Genomic DNA, 26,214 nt, shown 5'->3' on the forward strand with positions numbered 1-26,214 from the left:
ACTTAAATGGTTTTGCTCATGCAGTGGAGTGTTATTGAATCAAAGAAACAGCCATACATGATTCATAACCTTTTACGGCGGGAGTCCTCTTCGCTCGGTGTCCTCTAGGGGTCGCTGTCCAGACGCGTGCTACTCATTGACTCACATGTGTTCGCTAGAGTTTGGCCAATCAAATGGTGTTTTCGCACACGGAAAGACCCTTCACATTTGTAGAAGATGGCGACTGCTGAACCGGTGAGTAAATATAAGTGCTCTTACAAACATTGTTGTGATGACACCAGTGGTAGTTATTAATATTAAATGCGTGTTTTAATTTGCTCAGGGCTTTTATAGAAGCTAATCTGAATCAATATGTTGCTGTGAAGTGATATCTCTCACAGCAGATAGTCAAATGAGCTCATGTGTCTCACTGTCGCACATAAGCGTTTGAAGGATTTTGTACAAAAGTGTTAAATATTTCATGTTTTTATATGAGAAAGAGGGCTGGGAGCATATTTGATGTTTTCTTCGAAAGTTGAACGTGTTGTTAAACCGTATCTGTTTTTGTAATCTAGACTCGTGTTTTGCTGATGTGTCACTGAAAATATGCTTGTGTTTAGTCTCTGTATGGACCCATCGCTTCGTGTAACGTTAGCTTAAAATCGCAGATTTTTATCACTTAAGTATGCAATGATATAAGAGGAATTGTTAAATGTTAATAAAGTAAGTTTTGAACAGAACCTGTGTATCGAATTTTACAAAGTTGTTGATTGCAAGAGTATCTGTTTTTCCTTTCTAATCTAAGCATACATGTTTCCATTAGGCACCCTTTGGAGAACTTTTATCTACATTTTTTGAAAGTTCAGTTTTCTGAGAAACTTTAATAAGGATCCATAAGTTCCTGAAAATGTTTTCATGAATGTCTGTCATTCCTCCAGTAACCCTCTGGTAAAGAAAAGACTTGAGATATAAAGTTCCTTGAGTATGCAGCAAGGTATTGAAATGGTGCCTAAACATTTTTCAGAGGGTTTTGACAGGTTTGTAATCTGAAGAACCAAAACGGTGGCTGCAGTCTGTTTGTGTGTTTATACTGTATATAATTTTTATACTACGTAGCTCTGATGATATTTATTCTCATTAGTAAAAGTAATAACACCTTGAAGTAATAAATGCACCGTAATTATTTATATGACTTGCCCTGAGGCAGTCTGTAATGTTTACTTTAACACAATGAGGCCTCAGCAAACTTCCAAGATGACTTACAATGATTTAAAGTAAGACAAAACGATATATAATAATATGATAACACCTCATTTTAAAAGTGTGATTTCTAGACTTGGTAAAGTCTATTAATTATGACCTTGGACCACAAAACCAGTCGTAAGGGTCATTTTTTATACATAATAAGCTTTCCATCAATGTATGGTTTGTTATGATAATATTTGTCTGAGATACAACTATTTGAAAATCTGGAATCTGAGGGTGCAAAAAAATCTAAATACTGAGAAAATCGCCTTTAAAGTTGTCCAAATGAAATTCCTAAGCAATGCATATTACTAATCAAAATTAAGTTTTTATATATTTACAGTAGGAAATTTACTAAATATCTTCATGGAACATGATCTTTACTTGATATCCTAATGATTTTTGGCTTAAAAGAAAATAAAATTTTGACCCATACAGTGTATTTTTGACTATTGCTACTTAGGACTGGTTTTGTGGTCCAGGATCACAATTCTGATAACTCCATCTTCATTTTTTATAGTGAATTTTAATTTTTTTTTAGTAATGCCAAGCTATAAATATTTTGTTGAGTAGAAATTGATGGTGTAAATATTTGTAAAAATCCATAATTATTGAGTTTTAAAACACAAACAGCTGAAAAAGTCAATTTAATATAATTGCAGACAAAGTGTTTTTTTTTTAATTTGTCACATTCAGAAAAACCTAGAAAAATATATATATATTTTTTCTAGTTATGCCAAGCTATAAATATTTTGTTGAGTAGAAATTTAGGGTGTAAATATTTGTAAAAATCCTGAATTGAGTTTTGAAACACAATAAGCTAGAAAAGTCCATTTAATATAATTGCAGACAAAGTGTTTTCTTTGAAATTTGTCACATTCAGCTTGCAAAACTTAAGATGAAAATATTGGAAATATAATAAATTGTTCTGTTTTTTCCCCAAAGGAAACTTCAACAAATCCAACAAATTCTGAAGAAGAGAAAAACGACGAAAATAAGCAAGAGATTGTGAGTCTCGAAGATTATATTAAACATCCTCTGCAGAACAGGTAAAGCCACACAGGTCACAAATAGTTCATGTTTTTATCCATCCATCCATCCATCCATCCATCCAAATATCTGGAAGAGTTACCAGAGTTTTTTTTTTTCTTTTGGCAGATGGGCTCTTTGGTTCTTTAAAAATGACAAAAGCAAAACATGGCAAGCTAATCTCCGTCTCATCTCAAAGTTTGACACGGTGGAAGACTTCTGGGCGTAAGTATAAGTGAGAGACCTGAAGCAACACAAACAGCATGATTCACCATCCATTGATTAAATAAACTGTGAGTTGTAAGCAAGATTTTGATGTTGTTTTCCCAGGTTATACAATCACATTCAGTTGTCAAGTAACTTAATGTCAGGATGTGACTACTCCCTCTTCAAGGTAAGACACAATACAGCATTATAACATTATGCCAATTTTGAAATCATCTAAATTGATCCGTGTGCTTTTTGCGGAGCAGGATGGCATTGAGCCCATGTGGGAAGATGAGAGGAACAAGCGGGGCGGACGCTGGCTGATCACACTGTCCAAACAGCAGCGCAGAGCCGACCTGGACCGCTTCTGGTTGGAGACAGTAAGTCCATACTCTCTCCAGTCGATTTTAACGGCATTAGCTGCAAAATGTATTGTGTGTTTGTGGATCATAATAGCTTAGATGTTCTCTCTCTCAATTCTGCTTTTGTTTTTCAGCTTTTGTGCCTTGTGGGAGAGGCATTTGATGACCACAGTGACGACGTCTGTGGTGCTGTCGTCAACATCCGAACAAAGGGAGACAAAATAGCGATATGGACAACAGACTACGAGAACAAAGATGCTGTTGTACACATAGGGTAAAAATCATTTAGTCCACTTAAACCAAACAACACCCACATCTCAAAATCCAATCAACAACCTATGCATAGAACCAAGTTCCAGCCCTACATTTTTTTCTTCTTTTCCGATCATTTTTACACTTGGATGTACAGTGGTGGCCATAATTCGTAGAACACTAGTATTTTCACCAGCTAAGTCAGTTATTTCTCTTTTGCTGTAGTAGGAAATATCCAGACATTTGGATGAATTTCCAAACATTCATTTTGCAATTACTTAATAATAATCCAGTGAGATTTTTTTTGGCACAAGGAGTCTGACAACAGCCAGTGCTCCACACAGAGATCTGATCTCATCATCATCCAGTCTGCCTGGAATGACATAAAGAAACAGAACAAACTGAGACAGACTAAATCCAGAAGAACTGTGGCAACGCCTCCAAGATGCTTCAAGGAACCTACCTGCAAAGATACAGTACTGTTAAAAGTTGTAGGCACTTGTGTAAAAATGCTGTAAAATGAGGATGCTGTCGAAAATAATGTCAGAAATAGAGTTAACTTGTATTAAATCAACATTTGGTGTTCCAATCCTTTACATTTAAAGCAGCTTTTGTCCTAGGTGCACTTGAGCATAGTTTTTCAGGTTGCTTTGCAGGTAGGTCTCTTAAAACATCTTGGAGATGTTGTCACAGTTCTTCTGGATTTAGTCCGTCTCAGTTTGTTCTGTTTCTTCATGTCATTCCAGACTGGATGATGATGAGATCAGATCTCAGTGTGGAGCACTGGCTGTTGTCAGACTCCTTGTGCAAACAAGAATCTCACTGGATTATTACAATTAATGGCTAAATGAATGTTTGGAAATGTAAACCGATATTTCCTACTGACACACTACAGCAAAAGATAGGAATAATTGTCTTCAAACCATTTTTAGCTGGTGAAAATACTGGTGTTCTAATAATTGTGGCCACCATTGTATGTCACAATACAGACTAAATGGTCTGCTGCTACTTTCATTTCTGTGTGATTAGGTAGATTACTAGGTAGATTATTGCTAATTTTACACTGCAAAGGTAGCACAGAAGCACTTCTGAAGTGGCATTTGTTTACCCGGGCTGTTTAATGCTGCTCAGAGGTGGAATAAATGCATTTCCACAGCAATTACAACTGTATATATTGATACTTAAAGGATTAGTTTACTCTAGAATTAAAGTTTTCTGATCATTAACATCCCCATGTCATTCAAGATGTTCATGTCTTTATTTCTTAAGTCAAAAAGAAATGAAGTTTTTTGAGGAAAACATTCCAGGAGTTTTCTACATATAATGAACGTCAGTGGGGATCAATGGGTTGAAGGTCCAAACTGCAGTTTCAGTGGAGCTTCAAAGGGCAATACACGATCCCAGTCAAGGAATAAGCATCTTATCTAGCAAAACAGTTGGGCATTAAAAAAAAAAAAAAAAAAAAAAAAAAAAAAAAATATATATATATATATATATATATATATATATATATATATAACATTTACAGTTGGTCAAATGTTTACACCCCCTTTTTAGAATGTGCAAAATGTTAATTACTTTTATCAAAATAAGAGGGATCATACAAAATGCTTGTTATTGTTTATTTAATACTAACCTGAATAAGATATTTCACATAAAATATGTTTACATATAGTATACAAGAGAAAATAAAAGTTGCATTTATAAAAATGACCCCGTTTAAAAGTTTACTTAATACTGTGTTCTTACATTAATGATCCACAGCTTTTTTTTTTTTTTTAGTGATGCATGAGTCCATCGTGTGTTCTGAACAGTTAAAAAGTGCCGGCTGTTCTTCAGAAACATGGAAACCATGTAACTATCTTCTGTAGTCGCTAAAAAGCAGTACTAAATGAACAACTATGAAAATTATGCAAAATAAAAAATTGTACACATCTCCATTTTGTTCAAAAGTTTTCACCCCCAGCTTTTAATGCATGTTTTTTCCTTCTGAAGCATCAGTGATTGGTTGAAATAGTTCCATATGAGTCCCTCGGTTGTCCTCAGTGTGAAAAGATGGATCTCAAAACCATACAGTCATTGTTAAAAAGGGTTCAAATACATAAAAATGCTGGAAAACTAATTTGTGGGACCTGAAGGATTTTTCTGAAGAACAGCAGGCAGCTTAACTGTTCAGGACAAACCAGGGACTCATGAAGAACCATCAGTGAACAAAAAAAACAAACAAACAAACAAAAAAAACAGCTGTGGATCAAGAAAGAAAGACATAAACATCTTGGATGAATTTCAAGGAATTGAATTTTAATTCAGAAGTGAATTAATCCTTTAACCTCGAACCAAATGTTTCTTAAATCTGTCTGTAAATTTGTACTTTTTGTCTATTCACAGGCGTGTGTATAAGGAAAGATTAGGTGTGCCTCCGAAAGTCATCATTGGATTCCAGTCACATGCGGACACAGCCACCAAAAGTGGATCCACCACTAAGAATAAGTTCGTTGTTTAAGGAGCCTTTCAAACAGTGGGTATTTTTGATAGTTCCTTTCAAATGTTTATATCATTATATTGATATTAAATATTCTCTCTTTTATTGTGTAATGCTATAATTTAATTTCAGATGCTGCAACAACAGTCTAAATCTTTATCAAACTTAAATCTTTATCAGAAGACAAAAGACAAACAAAAACCAACTGTCCTGGGATCTGACCTTTCACCGGATGCTGCGGGGGAAACACTAGGAAATTAAAGGCCTTCAGATTTGTAGATGGAAGGGTTTAATCAGAGGAATATTGTATTTACGAAAATGTACAGTGTATAAAAACAGAGCCACATTCTTTTTTTAAATGTCAGTGTACTATTAACTGATCCTTTTGCTGGTGGGGATGGAAAGTATTCTATTCAATTTATGAATGTTTTTCTTTCATATTCTGTTTCTGCCTTTTTTACGTTACGTTAAGTTGCAGTTACTAAATCTTAAGTGTAATTTATTTATTTTTTACTTACACATTTACATTTCTGCTTTGGATTTAGTGTTTAAGTGATTTTTTTGGACAGTAAACTGATCATGGTATATCTAATTACACTATTGAAATAATTCTTGTATTGCAGCTTGAGAATGTCAAAGGTTGATTCTGTTCAAAGACTGTTGGATAAATGTGTATTTTTGCAGTCTTGTTTTACATTCCTCATGTGAAATGTTCAAGGCAGTATTGAGACAACCGATCTCTGGTTCTTACTTTTTCCTAAAGGGTTTCATTGAGTAGCCTGACAACTTTGTAACAAAAAAAACGATAGAACCCCTTTCTTGAACATGGGTGCTTATGAAAATGTATGAGAAATGAATGTAAATAAAATGTACAGTGCATTGTCTATACCCAGTGAAGAGCCTCTGAAATGCATCTGTTGATGATAAATAAATAATCCTCTCTGAGATTCTTGAGATGTGGGAAGTTTTCTTAAAGGAACACTCCTCTTTTTTTTGGAAATAGGCTCATTCTCCAACTCCCCCCGAGTTAATAAGTTGATTTTTACCATTTTGAAATCCATTCAGTCGTTCTCCTGTTCTGGCGATATCGCTTTAAGCATAGCTTAGCATAGATCATTGAATCCTATGAGACCAATAGCATCGCATTCAAAAACGACCAACGAGTTTCGATATTTGTCCTATTTAAAACTTGACTCTTCTGCTGTTCTGCAGTTATATCGTATAATAAGACCGGCGGAAAATGTAAAGATGCGATTTTCTAGGCTGATAAGATTAGGAACTACACTCTCATTCTGGCGTAATAGTCAAGGAAGTTTGCCGTAACATGGCCGAAGCAGGCACAGTAATATCACGCAGCACAACGTGACCAACTGCATGCACAGGGACCGTTCCTCGTTGGAAGTTACCTAGCTGGGAACTAATTTCAGGCGCTGCATGATATTACTGAGCCTGCTGCGTCCATATTACAGCAGCAAACTTCCTTGACTATTACGCCGGATTGGGAGTGTAGTTCCTAATCTTATCGGCCTAGAAAATCACATCTTTACATTTTCCGCCGGTCTTAGTACACGATATAACTGCAGAAGTGACAAGTTTTAAATAGGACAAATATCGAAACTCTGTCATTTTTGAACGCGATGCTATTGGTCTAATAGGATTCAATGATCTATGCTAAGCTATGGCTGAATGGATTTCAAAAAGGTAAAACTCAATTTATTAACTCGGGGGGAGTTGGAGAATGAGCCTTTCCAAAAAAGGTGGAGTGTTCCTTCAAACAGGTTTGAGCTTTGCTTTACTCCTAATTTCAGCTTTATGTCTTTATGTTAATCATCTATGATGAAAAAGAAGTTATCAGTTTTGCAAGAGCAATATTTAAATTTACTGTATGCATTATATTAATCACAACTATATGACTTGAAAATCACTAATGCATTAAAGAATACCAGAGTATTCACACTGTGCTGTACATTAACACCAGGTTGTATATTAAATTTTAATAGTTTATAAAGAAATATTTCTTGTAGACCACAGAAATCCCTCCTAAAGTTCGACATCCTTACTCTTTCGATTGTTCTTGAGGCCAATTTCTGAAACCATCTTGATCTGGATTGCCTACAGACTGGGTTGGATCTTCCTCCACAGGTTCAAGATGATGATCCAAAGTACTCTCTGATAACACAGAAGGTGTCCTGCTCCGGGCATGTCTGGGTCCGTCCTCCTGGAAATGCGACAGGCCTTTGGTATGATAACTAGGGCTGGGGCTGGCAGAGGACAGGGTTCTCTGGCTCCCATTTAGGTAACTACCATAGTTCACAGAGTCCTTTGAGTCCTGCCGTGAGTAGAAGGAGTTGATGTGCGCGCCCTGGTAGTTGTACGCTCTCCAACCTGGCCGTCTCCTGCGGTGACATCTGCATTTCAGGATGCGGATGAAAGCTAGCTTGAACTCCCGGCTGTAGCAGGGATAGATGATGGGATTCAGGCAGCTGTTGAAGTAACCAAGCCAGAAGATGATTTTGAAGACGGTTTCAGGAGGCCGCAGGCTGACATTGAACGCGACTGCAAAGAGAGAGCGCACATTGGTGAGGTTGAGTTTCATATGAAAGTTATTACTTTTTCATATTACAAAATAGATTTACATAGTACTTTTATTCAATAATTCAGTTTAGAATTTAAAAATAAAAAACCCTCTAGATAAAGTTTAAACCATGAGGTGTATTCCTCGTGCATTTTTTGTGATGCTGTGTGAAATTACCGCCCTGAACAAACCACAATGGGCTTCAGTTTTTTTCTTCTCTCATATAACAACTGGTGTGCCCCTGCTGGCACAATTCGTGACTGTTCGTGATTGTGCCACCAGACGGTACAACTGGTGTTTGTTTTAAACGTCTGTCATTTGCTTTAACATCCAGCAGGTGGCAGCGATGCTTACTTAGTAGTACATTTTCTGCTTACCGCAAGTTTGTATAAAAACTACCACACTAAAAATGGCATTAATAAACTGAGTGTCAAATGAGCACAGCGTTTATATACAGAACAAAGTCAACATAATAAATATGAACACATTTATTTATGTTTTATCAAGAAATACGGAGTAAAAGTGAATTTAAAACTAATTCCCATGTAATACCCATGTTATGGGTCTTATGGGATAACGCTATGTACTCATAAAATAATCTAAAGTAAATAAATTAATAATTACTATAGCGAACTCTTGAAACAGTACAGATAAGTTTTATGTTTACTTTTTGATGGGAACTTGGAAGAAAGGTCATGTGATGCATTAGACACTGGTTAGGTTTAAGCTTTTAGGAAGCATAGAATGTGTTTTATGTAATGTTTATGTGTTTTATGCATGTGTTTTAAGTAATTCAATAAACAGCATAGAACAAAGTGCTGCAGCATTTTAAAACAATTCATAGTGATTTGAGTAGTGACCCTGGACCACAAAACCAGTCATAAGGGTCAATTTTTTGAGATTAAGATTTATACATAATTTAAAAGATCAATAAAAAAGCTTTCTACTGATGTATGGCTTGTTAGGATATGGCAATATTTGTCTGACAATATTTTTACCTTTAAAGTTGTCCAAATGAAGTTAGCAATGCATGTTGCTAATCAAAAAGTAAGTTTTGATATATTTAAGGTAGGACATTTACATAAATATCTTCATAGAACATGATCTTTACTTAACATCCTTTCGATCATTTTGACCCATAAAATGTACTTTTGGCTATTGTTACAAATATACTTGTGCTATTTAATTTTTTTCTACATTAGTAAAATTACTAAAAATGTTTCAGTTTTTCTACTTCAAAATGTCTTGTATATTTCAATGTTACTTGCTGTTTCCTAATTCCTAATATCCTAATTGTTGGCATAAAAGAAAATGTACAATGCATTTTTGCCTATTGCTACAAATGTACCCCTGTTGCTTTTGTGGTCAAGGATCTCATATAACAAAGAACAAAATGTTCTGAAATAACATTTCTAAATATTTTACAAATAAATGTAATATTTTAATGGATATTCTTCCAAATTTGAGAAAGCAAGGTTAAAAAACTTTTTGAAATCAGCATATTAGAATGATTTCTGAAGGATTATGATATTGAGACTGGAGTAAAGATGCAGAAAATTAAGCTTTGATCACAGCAATAAATTACATTTTAAAATATATTCAAATAGAAAGCAGTTATTTAAAATAGTAAAAATAGTTTACAATATTACTGCTTTTGCTGTATTTAGGATCAAATAAATGCAGGCTTAGTGAGCAGAAGAGAGTTCTTTAAAAACATTAAAAATCTTAGTGTTCAAAAACTTTTGACTGGTATATAAACATACATATACATAGTACACACATATATGTTATGCAAATATAAACTTTTATTTTGAATGCAATTAGTTTATATATGAATATGTGAAAGCCTTAGGAAAGGAAAGGAGGTGACGTGAGGCCAAGTATGGTGACCCATACTCAGAATTTGTTTTTTTAACCCATCTGAGTGCACACACAGTAGTGAACACACACACACCCGGAGCAGTGGGCAGCCATATTGCTATTGCTGCGGCGGAGCAATTGGAGGTTCGGTGCCTTGCTCAAGGGACTCACCTCAGTCATGGTATTGAGGGTCGAGAGAGTGCTGGACATTCACAATCTCCACCTACAATCCCTGCCCGACCTGAGACTCGAACGACTCTCTAACCATTAGACCACGGCTGCCCCTTTTTTAGTAAAGTGGATATCTGCTGAAGCAGCTTTGAATTAATCACCTGAATTTGAAATGCTGCTTCTGTTTATTGTTAAAAAAGCAAGATTTCTAGAAAAGTCCCTTTACCCCTTATTCACTAAATTTCAACGGAGGAGCTGTGGATCTGTGCCATTAATTGCTTTAGACTGAGATCCCTGGTGTATAAAGCGGAGGCACCTCAATGCTGCAGCCCTAGTGCATTGACCCACTGCATTCAAAGTACCATGGGAACCATGAGACTTGGCTGAAAAAAACGAATTCATGAATGAAGGCCAAAAGTGCACATAAGTGACAAAGATCTAGAAGGCTTGAACATTTTAAAAGAAGTCATGAATAGACCTTAAATGGGCATTTATTAATGTAAGCAACACCAAAGCAGCTCACTCACTTGAATAGTCTCGTTATTCTGATTACAGCCTCTATCAAAGAACTCTTCTAGAATGTAGCTGTTCTAGAATGATAGGATTCGAAAAGGAAGCAAACAAGGTTGAGATATACTGTCCACAACCTCACATCCTGTTTTTCCAAGTTGTGGCAGTCAACTAACTCACTGGGGTTTCTTCCATTGTCTAGTATGACAGGTTTGGATAAACATCAGTGATTTATGGAACATAATTTATAATCCTTGTTCGCATGTGTATCTCATGTATCCTTTTCCTCAGCAATGAATGAGCCAAAATTATGAGCAGGTCTTCTTTAAGGAGAAGTTCACTTCCAGAATGAAAATTTCCTGCTAATTTACTCACCCCCATGTCATATAAGATGTTAATGTCTTTCGTTATTCAGTCGCAAATAAATTATGTTTTCTGAGGAGAACATTCCAGGATTTTTCTCCATATCGTGGACTTCAATGGGGATCAACGGAACGGGTTGAAGGTCCAAATTGCAGTTTCAATGCAGCTTCAAAGGGCTCTACACGATCCCAGCCAAGAAATAAGGGTCTTATCTAGTGAAACGATTGGTCATTTTCTAAAATAAAAAAAAAAATGTTTGTGCTTTTTAACCTCAAATGCTCATCTTGTACTAACTCTGTGATCACGTGTTCACATATTGCGTGGAAAATTGGAAAAGTCACACTGGTTAATTTTTTTTGTCTGTGTACTTTGGGTTCAAAAAAGCCCATGTCATTTTCTCCTCCAACTTCAAAATCACCAGATATTGTTGTTTTACCTTTTTTTTTTTTTTTTTGTAAAGATCATTTAACTTTCATCGGCCGATACTTCCACCTATGTCATGCAAGCGTGATTACTTAATGCGTGACGTCTAGCTAGTGCGAGAAGTGGATTTTTGGTCAAAAAGTATATAAATTTGTATCTTTTTTTAGAAAATGACTGACCGCCTCACTACATAAGACTTGTTAGGGCCCGAGCACCGATGGTGTGAGGACCCTATTGGATCTGCTCCGTTTCTTATTATTAGGGCCCGAGCCCAAAAGGGCGAAGGCCCTATTGTTCTTCTAAGGATTCTTATTTGTTTTTTTTTTTTTTTTTTTTTTTTTATTTTTTTTTTTTTTCAACCGTTGGGGCACTTTTGGGGGCCTTAACATACTCAAAAACTCTTGAAAATTTGCACACACGTCGGAATCTGCCGTCGTCCGGACGCCACAGAGGCTGGGACCCGGGCGTGGTTCAGGGCCTCTACAGCGCCCCCTGGAACACAGTTTGAAAACTTGATGTACTGCGCACACATACTTGCACGCACTCATATGAAACTCGGTACACATATAGAACTCATCGAGCTGAACAACTTTTGTACTCTATGTCATGGGCTCCACGCAACAGGAAGTGGGATATTTAGGGCTGTTTAAAAAGCGCATGCTCTGGAATTTAACGTACTCCTCCCAGGAATTCCATGGGATTGTCACCAAACTCGGTCAGCATGATCTCAAGACATTGGGGACGCTAAATTGCGAGGAGATTTTTGATATCTCGAACGGTTTGGCCGTGGCAAGGCGACAAAGTTATGGCGAGAAATGAGAAACAGGAAGTGTCTAATAACTGTTGCACACATTGCCTGATTCTGATGAAACTTCACCAGTTTGTTCCTTGTATGATGCCGATTCCATAAATGTGACTATTATGAGTCAAAGTAATAGCGCCACCAACTGGCAGCAGGAAACGTGTCATTTTCAAAATGCTTTGAAATCAGCCTCTTAATTTTACTCGATTTTCTTTAAACTTCATCAAAATCATGTCAAAACACGGCCGATAAGAATATGTAAAGGGGTCGATGATAAATCAAATGCTGTTGCCATGGCAACGTGTCAAACTTTAAAATTACATTCCTGTCTTTTCGAGGCAGATAACATGCTTAGAATTTCATGAAACTCAACACACACATCAATATTAATGATAGTTAGACACTGGCAAAAGGTCATAAATGGGCGTGGAGCAGGCACTCTATAGCGCCATCTTTTGACAAAAGTTGGGGGGTTAGTTTTTCCTACAGTCACCAAACTCTGTACTTATATTGTTCTCATCAATCTGGACAACTTTCTAAATCAAACTCATTAGCTAAGACCAACAGAAAGCCGGCTATTTTGATTTGAATGTGGATTTTTTGAAAAATCAGGTAGTAAACAAATTCACACTCCTCCTAAGAACAACCAGCTTTTCACACCAAACTTTTTTAACATGAAGAGAAGATTCTGAAGATGTTAAATTGCGAGCGGTTTTGGGATATCTTGAACGGTGTTGACGTGGTGATTTTTTAAAGATGTATAACCGTCATTTTCTATATCTTTAAAGTGCAGCATCTTAACTATTTAAAACTTTTTTCACACAGAGATCTTATCATTCTGAGCAAGTGCTGTAAATATCAATTTAATTCAAGCTTCTACGAATTAAAGAAAATTAAAAAAAGAAATCAGAAGCCTGCTGTCACTCTGCCTTGAGTGTCTGTGTTCAGTCACCATTAAGTGACTGAAGAGAGACTGAAGGGGGAGGGGTGAAAGGGAGAGAGGGAGAGAGAGTAGAACATGCTGTCTTGCTAAAGACCATCTTTGAGGAAAAAATGCACATTGATGTTACATAAATATGTTTGATCTTTGAGAGTCTGATATTTTGAGAAAATATAAAGGGTCACTAAGTCTTTCATTGTTTGTATTTTGCAGTTGTTGTTTTTTTATTTATTTTTTACTAAACTGTACCATGAACTTGTCCTATTCAGTCACATAGCAAAAGATTAAGAAAAATACAACTTTTTAGCATGAGCGGTTTATCTTCATTGATAGACATTTATTTTCATAGTGTTATTTATTGAATATAACATTTTAATTAACAGTTTCAAGACAAACTTTGTCAACAAAACAAACTTTGCTGTTATCTGTTCAAAACATCTGAAAATTTTACCATTTTAAGATCAGTTATATATATATATATATATATATATATCGCCCCATTACAATACTCAACTTGATTTTTAAAGATATTTTGAAAGAAAGAAGCGTTTATAGAGCACTTTGTGTATTGCTGTACACCCACATGAACTGTGTTCATGTTCATGTTAATTCACAGTACATAAACTAATGTTAAAATATACTATTTTACCATTAAACAATATATGAATACTTTTTTTTAGCTTAATATTAATTAACATTAATAAATACTATTTAATTATTGTTCATGTTAACTAATATAGTTAATGTTAACAAATGAAACTGGTTGGCAATTTTATATATTGTGTGTATGTGTCTGTGTGTTGATTTTAAAGTTTAACCCTTTCAATTCAGTAAACTTTAAATCCAACTGACTGAGGGTTACTGTGAATGCATGTGCCAACTGGGCACCGTTTTCCTAATTGATTCTTTCTTAGTTATGTAGCGCTTAAAAGTGATGTCTTATAACAGGAGTCACCTGCAAAGCAATATCCACACACAAATTGTACAGATAGGTAACGATGACATTTAAGCAGAAGTGGTGGACGTAAAGCAAGCAATAATAACATTTTGTTATCCTCATGAATTACATGTTCTTATCGTCATCATCAGAATATAGGGAAAATGTTCCCTATATTGTGAATGGCTTTGGGATATCTTGAACAGTGTTGATGTGGTGATTTATGAAAGTAACAATAAAAAAGATGAAGAGTTATTTTCATATATCTTTAAATTGCATTATTCTAACTCATCAAAACTTTTTACATATAAAGAACAAGAAATTCTTAGGAAATACGTGTAGTTTCAAAATGTTATCATGCTCAGAGGCCCCCAAAACATTAAAAGTGTCACATAAATTTGTCAGATTAAAGCTCTAATACCAGGGATGAACACTAGAGGTCCTCATAAAATAAGGAATCGTTTGACCTCTAATGCTATTTAGCTCATTCTCAGTGTATAAGAATGACAATATAATCCATAGAATCAGTTGATATATACTGTACTGTCAGTGTAATTTTACATAATTATTTTGTATAGGTGCTTAAAGAGCATTAAAATCTTTTTTTTTTATCTTTTAAGGAAAAATTATATGATTTAAATACATATATACACTCTCACTGGTAGAACAAAAAATCTTATAAGTATGAAACTATACTGCTCAGTTCACTTAATTAGAATGAGAAACAAATACAAAAAGGCCAAAAAAAAATCAACTAAGTTAATATGTATTTATTTTTAATATATTTGTTTATAATTATTTCACAGATGCTTATAGATTATTAAAATAATATTTAAAAATGCTTGTAGACCATAAAACATGGTAACTATTTAAAATAGGGTCTCTTTTGTTAACAATGGTTAATGAACTAACAAACACGAACAAACAACGAACAATATATTTGTACTCGATTTTCTTCAAACTTCATCAGAATAATGTAAAAGCCCTGATGCATCACATGCTGTTGCCATGGCAAATAAATAAAAATAAAAAATACATTCAAATATTTGTTTCCTGTGATATTTAAGGCAGATAGCGTGCTTAGAATTTCATTTTCCATTTTCAATTTTCAATGATTTATTATATATTTAAAGTGCAGCATCCTAACTCTTTGAAACTTTTTTCATACAAATAACTATTCATTCTGATCAAACACAGTTCATTTCATAATTATACAAAACTCCACGAATGAAAGAAAATAAAAAAACATATCTGATCTCACTCTGCTCTGCACTCAATGTGTGTGTTTGTGTGGTAAGTGGTTGAGTGTAAGGAGGGGGGATGGGTGGTAAGAGAAAGAGTCAGAGAGGAGGAGAGACAGTTAGGGTTAGTCCAAAGGGTTACTGTTAATGCATGTGCCAACTGGGCACCGTTTTCCTGATCCTATCGGGATGGCGACTGCGCAGACGGCGAGGGCCCGGTCATCGCTGCTTGCAGCTTTAATTATTATTCTTCTTCTCCGGAATGAATCGCATTTTTGAGGGCCTAAACATACCCGAAAACTCATGAAACTTTGCACACACATCAAACCTGGCGAAAATGGACATCTGATATGGGTTGCAGAAGTGGGTGTGGCAAAATGGCTCAATAGCGCCACCTTTACACGTTCCGCGGTGTGCGCATTCAGCTGTGATTCACGTACATGCACGCAAATCGGTACACACATGTAACTCACCAATACCTACAAAAAAGCCTCCTGGGACAAAATCCGAAACCCAACAGGAAGTCGGTTATTATTAATTTTCTTAGCAAAATTTGTGTCATTTTTGCCATTTTCAGGCGTCATACTTGAACGAACTCCTCCTAGAGATTTATTCGGATCAACACCAAATTTGGTGAGTCTATTCTAAAGCCCTTTGTGACGTTAAATTGCGAAGATCTAGAGTTTTCATCAGAGGGCGTGTCCGTGGCGGCCTCGCAAATTTCGATGTTTCGCAATGAAAAAGGAAGCTGCTATAACTCAGGCATAAAATGCCCGATCTGCCCCAAACTTCACATGTGTGATAACACTCCTGACCTGAAGACATTTACATGCCCATATTCAGTTTTACTCATAGCGCCACCTGCAGGCACCAGGAAGTGTCATGCTGTACTCTGCAACAAATTCCTCCTGGAGATTTAATCAGATCAACACCAAAATCGGTCAGTCTAATAAAAAGGCTTTAGCGATGTTAAATTGCGAAGATCTTGAGTTTTCGTTGAAGGGCGTGTCCGTGGCGGCCTGGCAAATTTCGTGGTCTCGCCATGGATATAAATCTTGTTATAACTCAGCCATAAAATGTCCGATTTGCCTCAAACTTCACATGTTCGATAAGAGTCCTGGCCTGAACCAATCTGAAGGCCTATATTCTATTATAATCACAGCGCCACCTGTTGGCAACAGGAAATGACTTGTACCAAACTCCTCCTAGAGATTTAATGATATCAACATTATATTTGGTCAGTCTGATCTCGAGGCCTTAGAGATGTTAAATTGTGAAGATCTTGAGTTTTCGTTAAAGGGCGTGTCCGTGGCGGCCTGACAAAGTTTGATGTTTCGCCATGGACATAAAAGTTGTTATAACTCAGCCATAAAATGTCCGATCTGCCTCAAACTTCACATGTTTGGTAAGAGTCCTGGCCTGAAGACATCTAAAGGCCAATATAAAGATATTATTATAGTGCCACCTATTGGCAGCAGGATATATCATATCTTGCACTAACTCACACATACCAAGGTCAATCTGCACCAAACTTAATATGTTTGATGAAAGTGCTGGCGTGAACACATCTACATGCCAATAATCAGTTATAGGCATAGCGCCACCAGCTGGCAGCAGGAAGTTTGGCATATTTAAGTGACTTTGATCTATTTTTCCTACATTTACTGTATTAAAAGCATACTGCCCACCGTTTGCTGTGTTCCTAAAGCCACCGGTCGGCGGTGAGCCCGTGTGCGAGGGCCCGTTCATCGCTGCTTGCAGCTTTAATATTTCTTTTGGGATCGTGTAGAGCCCTTTGAAGCTGCATTGAAACAGCAGTTTGGAACTTCAACCCGTTGGCCACCATTGAAGTTTGAGAAAAATCCTGGAATGTTTTCCTTAAAAACTGTATTTTCTTTTCGACTGAAGAAAGAAAGACATGAACATCTTGGATGAATTTTCATTCTGGAGGTGAACTTCTCCTTTAAGCTGTATTGCTATATAGCTTCATTATCTATTACATAAACATTAGCTACATTATGTATTACATAATTACATAACAATATAGCTGTATCAAAAAATTAAAAAATAAATCGCAATAACCAATTTTTATTCTGTGATATATAATTGTACAATGTAAACTCTGCAAGAGGAAAGTCTGAATTCTAATTCTCTTAATTCTGACTTTTTCAAAACTGAGAAAAATTCTGAGAAAAAGTGTGAATTGTGTAATAAAAATTCACAGTTACCTTTTTTATTATTCCATTACAGAAACAGGCTTCCATATTAAAGAAAGCGAGTGGGGAGTGATTAAAAAGACATGAATCTAGACAGGAAATTGCTTGCCTTGTACAATGAATTATGCATTTTAGTGGTTATTATGCCTTCCTGAACAATTGCAGAACTCATCAAATAAATTAACATGAACTATTGATTTGAGTTGACATAATTGTAACGTCTCTACGTTTTAAAAAGTTTCCATCTAAACACAAACTGACAGTGTTTAAACTATCTTGTTAATTTAAAGCATTGTATCATGATATATTAATGTAAATATGACCTCTGTAGCTATAGTAATTTAGTGCTGTAATGACTCAGTAAACACACTACTGTTTTCCACTTAACTTGTTGTTTTCTAAAATTCAAAGAAAGCCACAGTTGCCTAATTAAGTAGGAGGCCAGCTGAACTTCCAAGCACCCTGCCCTGCCGCGATAACCCTGTCTGGGACAGGAATGACTACTATGTTAATTCATTAATAATAACCTGCCTTTGAGTCTGAATGGCTGCGGTCCAGGATCTCGTTCTCATACTCCCTGCTGTGACAGCCAAGCGGCGGATGCGGCAGACCCCACACTGGGAGCCCCATGAGAGGGAGGAGGAAATAAAGTGCAAAAAGATTTATTCTGTCTTAACCCCCTACTCCGCGGTCTTCCCACTGACCACAAATGTCCAGCTGCAGAAGGCTTATGGGATAAATCACTTGTATGTATTTTATGTGAGTGTACAGACGGCTCAATTTAGTTAAATAACGTCACATAACACAGAATGTACTTCCAGTGTAATTTAAGTACTTTTTTGTATGTTTATTATTATTTTAACGTTATATATGTTAGGGTGGTTCTGTATTTTGTGTTATTCCTGTGGATAGTATGTAAACACGTTTCTGTTTATCTTGTCAAACTTTCATGGAATCAGAAGAGCAATTATAATGGTTCATTATTTGTTAAGCGTTATGTTAAACATTACCAAGAATTACTTCTTGAGAGGATTGTTTTATCTTAATTGCTGTTTGCTAACTGTTCATACATCCTAAGTAATGACATGAGAACAAATATTGACAGGCATAAGCAATATATAAGGCATCAGGATGTATAAGGGCAAACAAAATGAGGGGGAAAATGTCATTAAGAATTTAGATTTTTTAATGTCGGTATTTAGCTAAAAATCAGTATCACTGCAGCTTCCAACAGAAATGAACACTGCAGGCAGTAAAACAGTGAGCACTTTTTGTACACAGTTATGTTTACAGCTCCATAAGTTTTGCTTTCTGAACATAACAAGCTTTCTAGGTAACTCAGCTGGAATGCAATTGGACTTAGGATGCAGAATCCTTGGATACGAATTCTGTGAAAAATATGACTCACGATGAAAGAGCTAAAAGATGAGAAATCGAAAAACAAGCCAAAACGGCATGCTTTCCATTGCGTTTTTACGTCACATTTGCTTCTGTTCATACTATAGGATAGGTTTTACGCCTCGTTTAGACTGTCAGCCCAAATCCGATTTTTATGCAAATCCGATTGAAATCCGATCATATTTAGATAGTCTGAACAGCAACGCTGCCCTACAAAGCAAAAAGGCAGTAACTGCATTTTTGGTCAAAAATGAGTTGTTATCATTTTCATGACATTCAAGGCATCCTTTGTTATGTGACAAAATATCTTATCTCAAATGTGTGTCGTTTTGTAGAAAAATGGTAGTCGTTTGTACAGTAATTGGATTACAGGCTGGATGACAGGATAACTTTAAAGTCATTTTTCTCAGTTCTGCACTCGGCGTAGTTACTGCCTTTTTGCTTTGTAGGGCAGAACGAACTACATGAAATCCAATTTGGTCAAATCCGTTTCGAGCTACATTCGTATGTGGTTTGGAATCCTATTCGAATTGGATTTCTGCTTTTTTACGTTTTCATGCCACGTAAAACGTAAAAACGTCAGACGTTTTTGTGGAAAACATAACAAACGTCTTTGCAGAAACAAGCTCGTGTTGTTGCGAACTGCAAATCAAGTGGGAAAAAAACAATATACAGCTAGTATACGCACCTCTTTGAGTTTTGAAACCAGCGGAAACAGCAGCAGAGAATAAAGTCGCACAATCCAGCTTCCTGCATTTCTGCCGTTGATTTAGAAGACAAAATATAATCCAGCGCGACGGCAACGTTGTCATATCGCAAGACAGCATCTATATTGCAAACTGTATTGCGGTTATTGTTGTTTAGTGTTGGCGTAACAACGCTACGGCATTGCCATAGAAACCAACGCACATTCCGTAAAACGAAAGAGCGCTTATGGACACACAAATCACATTTGAACATTTGCGATATGAATGTGTGGACAGTCAGTTATTCAAATCCGATTCCATCCAGATACGGATTTGGGCTGAAAGTCTGAACGAGGCTTTAGAGTTATAGCGCCACTCAACTGACATTTCAAGTCAGAAGAGCAGTAATGCGTACAAAAGGGATGCACTTTTTTCCAGGGGTTTCAGTACAGCGTAATCGATACTGCGTCACCAGACAGGTGTGGCCTATTTGAGAATTTGCATAGGTCACCGATCATGCGCAGTTAGGGAAAAGCCATTTGCTTCAGATACCTCCACTACTGCAGGGGTTTTGTACCCTTCATATTTATATTCATATACAGTGTCTTAAAATACCTGTCCGGGATGTTGTAAACCATGATTTATTTTCGTAAATAGACGCTACAGTTACTGCATGTATTACATTTCTATAACAGCTGTTTATTTGTTTTCGAAAAATCGTTTAAATGTAAGTTTTTAAAACAAAAAAATAACCTGTATGACTGTGTTGTCCTTCATTATCCATCAGAGCTGATCCTAGGTTTCGAAATGCCCGCGCAAAAAAAACTGATTTACTGCGCATGATCGGTGACCTCTCTTAATATTTTTTTTTTTTGAAAGGGGCGTTTTCCCAACGCTCCCAGAAACGCCCATTTTACGTCGTGGTAATGAAACCCCTGGAAGTTAGTGAATGCCCGTACGAAATATGTGCGTTCATCTGTTCCTGGGAAAAATCTCTAAAAAAGCTCTTATAGAGCCAACCAGTGGACTTTTCTGTTGGAAACTGCAGTGATATGTACTTATTGGTACGTATTTTGTGACAGGTACGTTTTTGTCATGAGATCAGGCTTTGTAGGTAATGTAATCTGACTGCTTTTTAGATATATTTATTTAAATATCTAATCTCATTTACATTGTGAATATAGTCCCAGGTAAATGGTATGACAGTAGTTTTAGACAGGAAATTTTAAAACGATTAGCTGCGAGTAATTGATAATTATTTTATATATATATATATATATATATATATATATATATAAATACACACATACATGTATATATTAAGGAAAAATATGTTAGATTTATATGTAAAACATTTTAATTTATATATGATATAAATTATATACAAGTGTTTACATACAAATATATATTTTTTAATAATACATGTGTGTGTGTGTGTGTGTGTGTGTGTGTGTGTGTGTGTGTGTGTGTGTGTGTGTGTGTTTATATATACATAATATACACAGTACACACACATATGTAAACAAATTTTATTTTGAATCGGTTAATCTCAACTAATCGTTTTGCAGCTCTAATAAAATGCAATAAACTCTAATTACGAGTATTTAATTTTTGGAATCTGATTACATAATCCAGATTACATGTAATCAATTACTACCCAGCTCTGCTACTAACGATAGCCTAAATTGGTTAGCTGGTCTCCAAGCCTGGTCTAGCTGATCTATTGGCCGGTTTTAAAAGCGTTTGGAGCACTTTCCTACTAGTTAGACTGGAATACCATATAGACCATCAGAATGGCGTAGTGATTTGTGTGTGTGTGTTCTTTAGAAATGTTTGTTTATGTGGGCATCAAAAAGCTTTTAGAAACACAAGGGTATATTTATAGATCTAAAAATGTTGGTTGAGGTAAGAAGTAACATTTTATGTGGGGCAAGTTGTTATATTTATACACTTAGTTAAAATATGTGTTTGGCAAAACAATGGTTAGATGTTTTAGTTAGGCTACCTTAAGTTCCTTTTTACATTTTATTTCTGTTTTATTTGTTTTCATTGTTGTTTGTAAGAAAAAAAGAAAGCTGTTTAAACCAGCTAAAACAATTTGGCTAGGATATCATTTTGAAAGCCAGATTAAACCATTGTCTAAAACCATTACTTTTGTTGAAACGTCCCGTCGTATGCTATTTAATTGCAGCTCTGTTTGTGACAACATGAAAGGGAGAGAGGGAACTTGTGCAACTGTGTGTAAGAAAGACCTACCAAGTGGTAAAGTGAGGAAGAATGGCAACCAGCACAACGTAAACATGCCAACCACAACCCCCAAGGTCTTAGCTGCTTTCTTTTCCCTGGAAAACTTCAGAAGTTTGACCGTCAGAGAATTCCTCGCCTGATGCGCGCGACCTTTGGCTGCGCCGGAGTCCTCGTGCACCTGCGAACCCCTGTGAATCCTCAACGTTATTTCACCGGAATTCATAGTTTCCGTCTTCACGCCGGCTTCTAGATTCTTTGTTGTTCGCTTAGCCACTACATAAACTCGACAGTACATGACTAGAATAACAATTAGGGGGATGTAGAAGGAGCCGAGCGATGAGAAGAGCGCGTAAAAGGGTTCCTCGGTTATTACACACACCGTGTCATCCGGTGACGGAGGCTCCTTCCATCCTAACAGTGGTCCGATGGAGATGACCAAAGAGAGGATCCAAACCCCAAGCATGGCTAGCAAAGCTCTGCGTCCAGTCACGATGCTGGGGTATCGCAACGGATGGCTCACTCCGATATAACGGTCGATAGAGATTACGCACAGACTCATGATGGATGCGGTGCAACATAGTACATCAACCGCTGCCCAGACATCACAGAATATCCTCCCGAACACCCAGTAACCCAATACTTCCAATGTGGCTGATACGGGTAACACGGTTGTGCCAAGGAGCAAGTCGGCAATAGCAAGATTAACTATGAAATAGTTAGTTGGAGATCGCAGGTGCCTATTGCACACCACTGAAAGTATCACCAAGATGTTTCCAGCCACCGCAAAGATGATGAAAGTCCCCAAAGCCAAGCCGAGCGGGACGGCACGGGGCAGGTAGAGAGGCTCGAGTTCTGTGCCATTTAACTCGGAAGAGTTTGAAAACTTCGCTGACCCTTCGTTCACATCCAAAGAACCGCTTCCCCAAGACTGTGTGACTTCGTCTTCATTTTGTTGGCTCATTTTGGCGAAAAATGTTCTCCATTGCTGACACGTTGGATGGCTGCTTGAGTCAGGTTCCTATTAAATGAATGGAACGTTGTACGTTTGAACGTTACTGGTGAGCAATGTTGTCATTCTGAGGCACTCATGTAATGTGAAAACAAGAGTCTCTGTCTCAGGGGTGAGGCGTTAATACCGCCCATCCCTGCTTCAGTCTAAACTGAGTAAATGTTGATTTTTTTTTTTTTTTTTTTTTTAACAGAGGAAGAGTGCTGAATTTAAAGTTTACACTGAGAAACTCGGTGTAGCATTTCTGACTCACTCAGAAATTGGAAGCAGATTTCATCATTACAAAGAAACAGCAACATTGAAATAAACATGACATTTTTAAGTAGAAAAACTGAAACATTTTTTAGTAGTAAAAAATGTGACCCTGGACCACAAAACCAGCCTTAAATAGCTCAAGTATATTTGTAGCAATAGCCAAAAGTACATTTTATGGGTCAAAAAGATCGATTTTATGCCAAAAATCTTAAGTAAAGATCATGTTCTATGAAGATATTTATGTAGATGTCCTACCTTAAATATATCAAAAACTTATTTTTTGATTAGTAATATGCATTGCTAAGAACTTTAAAGCTGATTTTCTCAATATTTATATTTTTTTTGCACCCTCAGATTCCATATATTCAAATAGTTGTATCTCAGCCATATATTGTCCTATCCTAACAAACCATACATCAATGGAAAGCTTTGTTCAGTCTCAATATTAATTATGGAAAGTGTCTGACAAACTAATTAGTAATTTGCAGTTCAAAAAGTTGAATGTCAACTGCAACCAAGAGAAGAACCTGTTTTAATTATTAAAGCTAAATCTGAAATACTTAAAGGACATGAGGTTATAGCCTCTTTTTTACATTTTCAAGCCATCAAGGAAAAAGTTTAAGTTTATAAAAACATTTTTGTGAAGCATAGTGTGACGTCACATGTTGTTTTCTGTGCTTTGTATAAAGCCAATGACCATGCGACTTTTGTTACACAATTTTGTCTCATGCAAAGTCTTTATTATCTCCTTAAGTCTGAGGATGAGCTCATTGGGTTGGAGACATGAGGTTTTAATCCCCAAGTGTGCCAGGAATAGAGAGCTTTTTTAGATCCTAATCTTGTTTTAATGTTTTTGAAAAATTTGATTTGTCTGATTTTTTCAAATGTATTTTATTTTATGTCTTTTTTTAAATTTACAACATCTTAAGTTGCATCTAACTCTTAGATTTTATCAGCTCATGCACTCCCTGTGAATCGAACCCACAACTTTGGCACTCCCAAGTTTTTCCGATATTGCTTCATATTTAAATGAATGAAAACAATGAAATGATGTGAATGAACTGACACAAAGGGCATCAGTATTTATTTATTTTTTTAGTGATCATAAACCTAGTTTCGTAATGTATTTTTATTCTTGCTGACAAAAATGTGTCTACATATGTTTAAAAAAAATATTGAGTGATTTTTTTTTTTCTTTCAGGATTCTTTGATGAATAGAAAGATTCAAAGATCAGCATTTATCTGAAATAAAAAAGCTTTTGTAGCATTAAACACTATACCATACAAAAGCTTGGAGTCAGTATAATTATTATAGAAATGAATAGTTCGTTTAGCAAGAATGTAGATAATTTATAATGTTACAAAAGATTTCTGTTTTACACAAAAGCTGCTCTTCTGAACTTTCTATTCATCAAAGAAACCTGAAAAAATTCAACTCAGCTGTTTTCAACAAAATAATAATAAGAAGAAATGTTTTTGAGCAGCAAATCAGAATATTAGAATGGTTTCTAAAGGACCGTGTGACTGGAGTAATGATGCTAAAAATTCAGCTTTGAAATCACAGGAATAAATTATATTTTAAAACATATTAAAATAGAAAACAGTCATATTAAATAATAAAATAATTTCAAAATGTTACTGCAGTACTTTGGATCAAATAAATGCAGGCTTGGTGAGCAGAAGAGACTACTTAAAAAAAAAACGTAGAAAATCTTACTGTTCAAAAACTTTTGACTGGTAGTGTAGTTCTGGTTTTGTTCTTCAGCATCTCTCCTTTCATGTCTGCTGTGTTGTTCATAGAACAATAAAATGATCTCTTCATTAAGAATAAATGCTTTGGCAGGGGATAATCTGCTTCTTCTAGTCTATTTTTCAGCCTATCTCTTGGGAATGAGAAAGGTCAGAGATTAATAAAACATAGAGAGGTTCCTTTAATACAGATTAATCCTTGACTGAGGTGTTTCCAGTGTAAAATTTTCTTTGACAGCGCACTATAGTCCATGCTGAGGGTTAATCTTTTTTTTTTTCCAGGAAACTTGCCCATACATATTAATTAAGCTCCCGTTGTTCTTCATGTCAGAGTGCATTTATTATGATTAGTCCTGATTAGAGAATATTTTTGAATACTTGAAGTATGCAATCAGACACTATCAGGTACATTTAATACTTGCCATGTGCAGTACCTCCTGTGTCCTTTTTTTCAGAGAACATATTCAGATATGAGATATTTCTGGTTGTCCACGCACCTGGAAGGCGTTTTGTTTGGCGAGGGAACATTGCAACCCCCTGACCTCCCTGGTTATTAATCAAACCCATGGCATCTACTGGTGCCCCGAAATAAGCACACAAATCCATCCACTTAAAATCAGTTTACGATGCCTTGAGATAACTCCGAAAATAATCTTTTTTCTAAACATTGCTCACATAACATAGTCTTATATAGAGTTCAGGTGGTATTGAGTGGCTTTAAATGGAAATGGACTGACTGACTTAAAAGCCTGGGGGAGAACGGCAGCTCGGACAGTATAAACTTATGGTTCGTGGACTCTTAAAGGGATAGTTTATTCAAAAATAAAATTATATTCTTATTTACTAACTGTTATCTCATATCCCAGGTGAAAAAGAATTATATTAAAAATATACTTTATTAATGTGTACTAAAGTATGTTTTCTACATTGTGTACTATTTTCGTCAAATCCAAGTATAGTTAAGTGTATTCAATTATGTATTAACTTCAACTTAACATCTACTTGACTACACTTCTAGTGTAAATAGTATACTAAAATGGAACAACTTTTTTTAGACTTCAAGCGCACTAAAATACACTAATGAAAATCAAGATTCATGAGCAATTAAGCACATTTACAGTACAATTGCATTGTATCGCCATTCCAATGGAAATACACTTAAAAAGGCATTGCAGTGCAAATATAGTTGTGTTTAAGTACATTTTGTGCATACTGCTATCATACTTATAATTACTATAAACATCAAGATTCATGAGCAATTAAGCACACTTACAGT

At 35.9% G+C, this 26,214-nt stretch overlaps 2 protein-coding genes across 2 annotated transcripts; one reads left to right on the plus strand and one right to left on the minus strand.

Moving 5' to 3' along the window:
* Positions 1-176: 176 nt before the first annotated feature.
* Positions 177-6,503, plus strand: eif4ea (eukaryotic translation initiation factor 4ea). The gene is made up of 8 exons (XM_073820416.1): positions 177-234; positions 2,170-2,273; positions 2,383-2,478; positions 2,584-2,647; positions 2,727-2,840; positions 2,957-3,096; positions 5,463-5,592; positions 5,689-6,503. Exons 1-7 carry the CDS (start codon positions 217-219, stop codon positions 5,575-5,577), a joined length of 651 nt encoding a protein of 216 aa, XP_073676517.1. The 5' UTR covers positions 177-216; the 3' UTR covers positions 5,578-5,592; positions 5,689-6,503.
* A 432-nt stretch (positions 6,504-6,935) lies between these two features.
* adra1bb (adrenoceptor alpha 1Bb) lies at positions 6,936-23,020 on the minus strand. Its single transcript, XM_073820824.1, has 2 exons — positions 21,935-23,020; positions 6,936-8,112 (listed from the first exon to the last, which is right to left on the minus strand). Exons 1-2 carry the CDS (start codon positions 22,884-22,886, stop codon positions 7,613-7,615), a joined length of 1,452 nt encoding a protein of 483 aa, XP_073676925.1. The 5' UTR covers positions 22,887-23,020; the 3' UTR covers positions 6,936-7,612.
* Positions 23,021-26,214: the final 3,194 nt, after the last annotated feature.

This window comes from Garra rufa, chromosome 16 (genome assembly GCF_049309525.1).
Source record: "Garra rufa chromosome 16, GarRuf1.0, whole genome shotgun sequence".
NCBI lineage: Eukaryota > Metazoa > Chordata > Actinopteri > Cypriniformes > Cyprinidae > Garra > Garra rufa.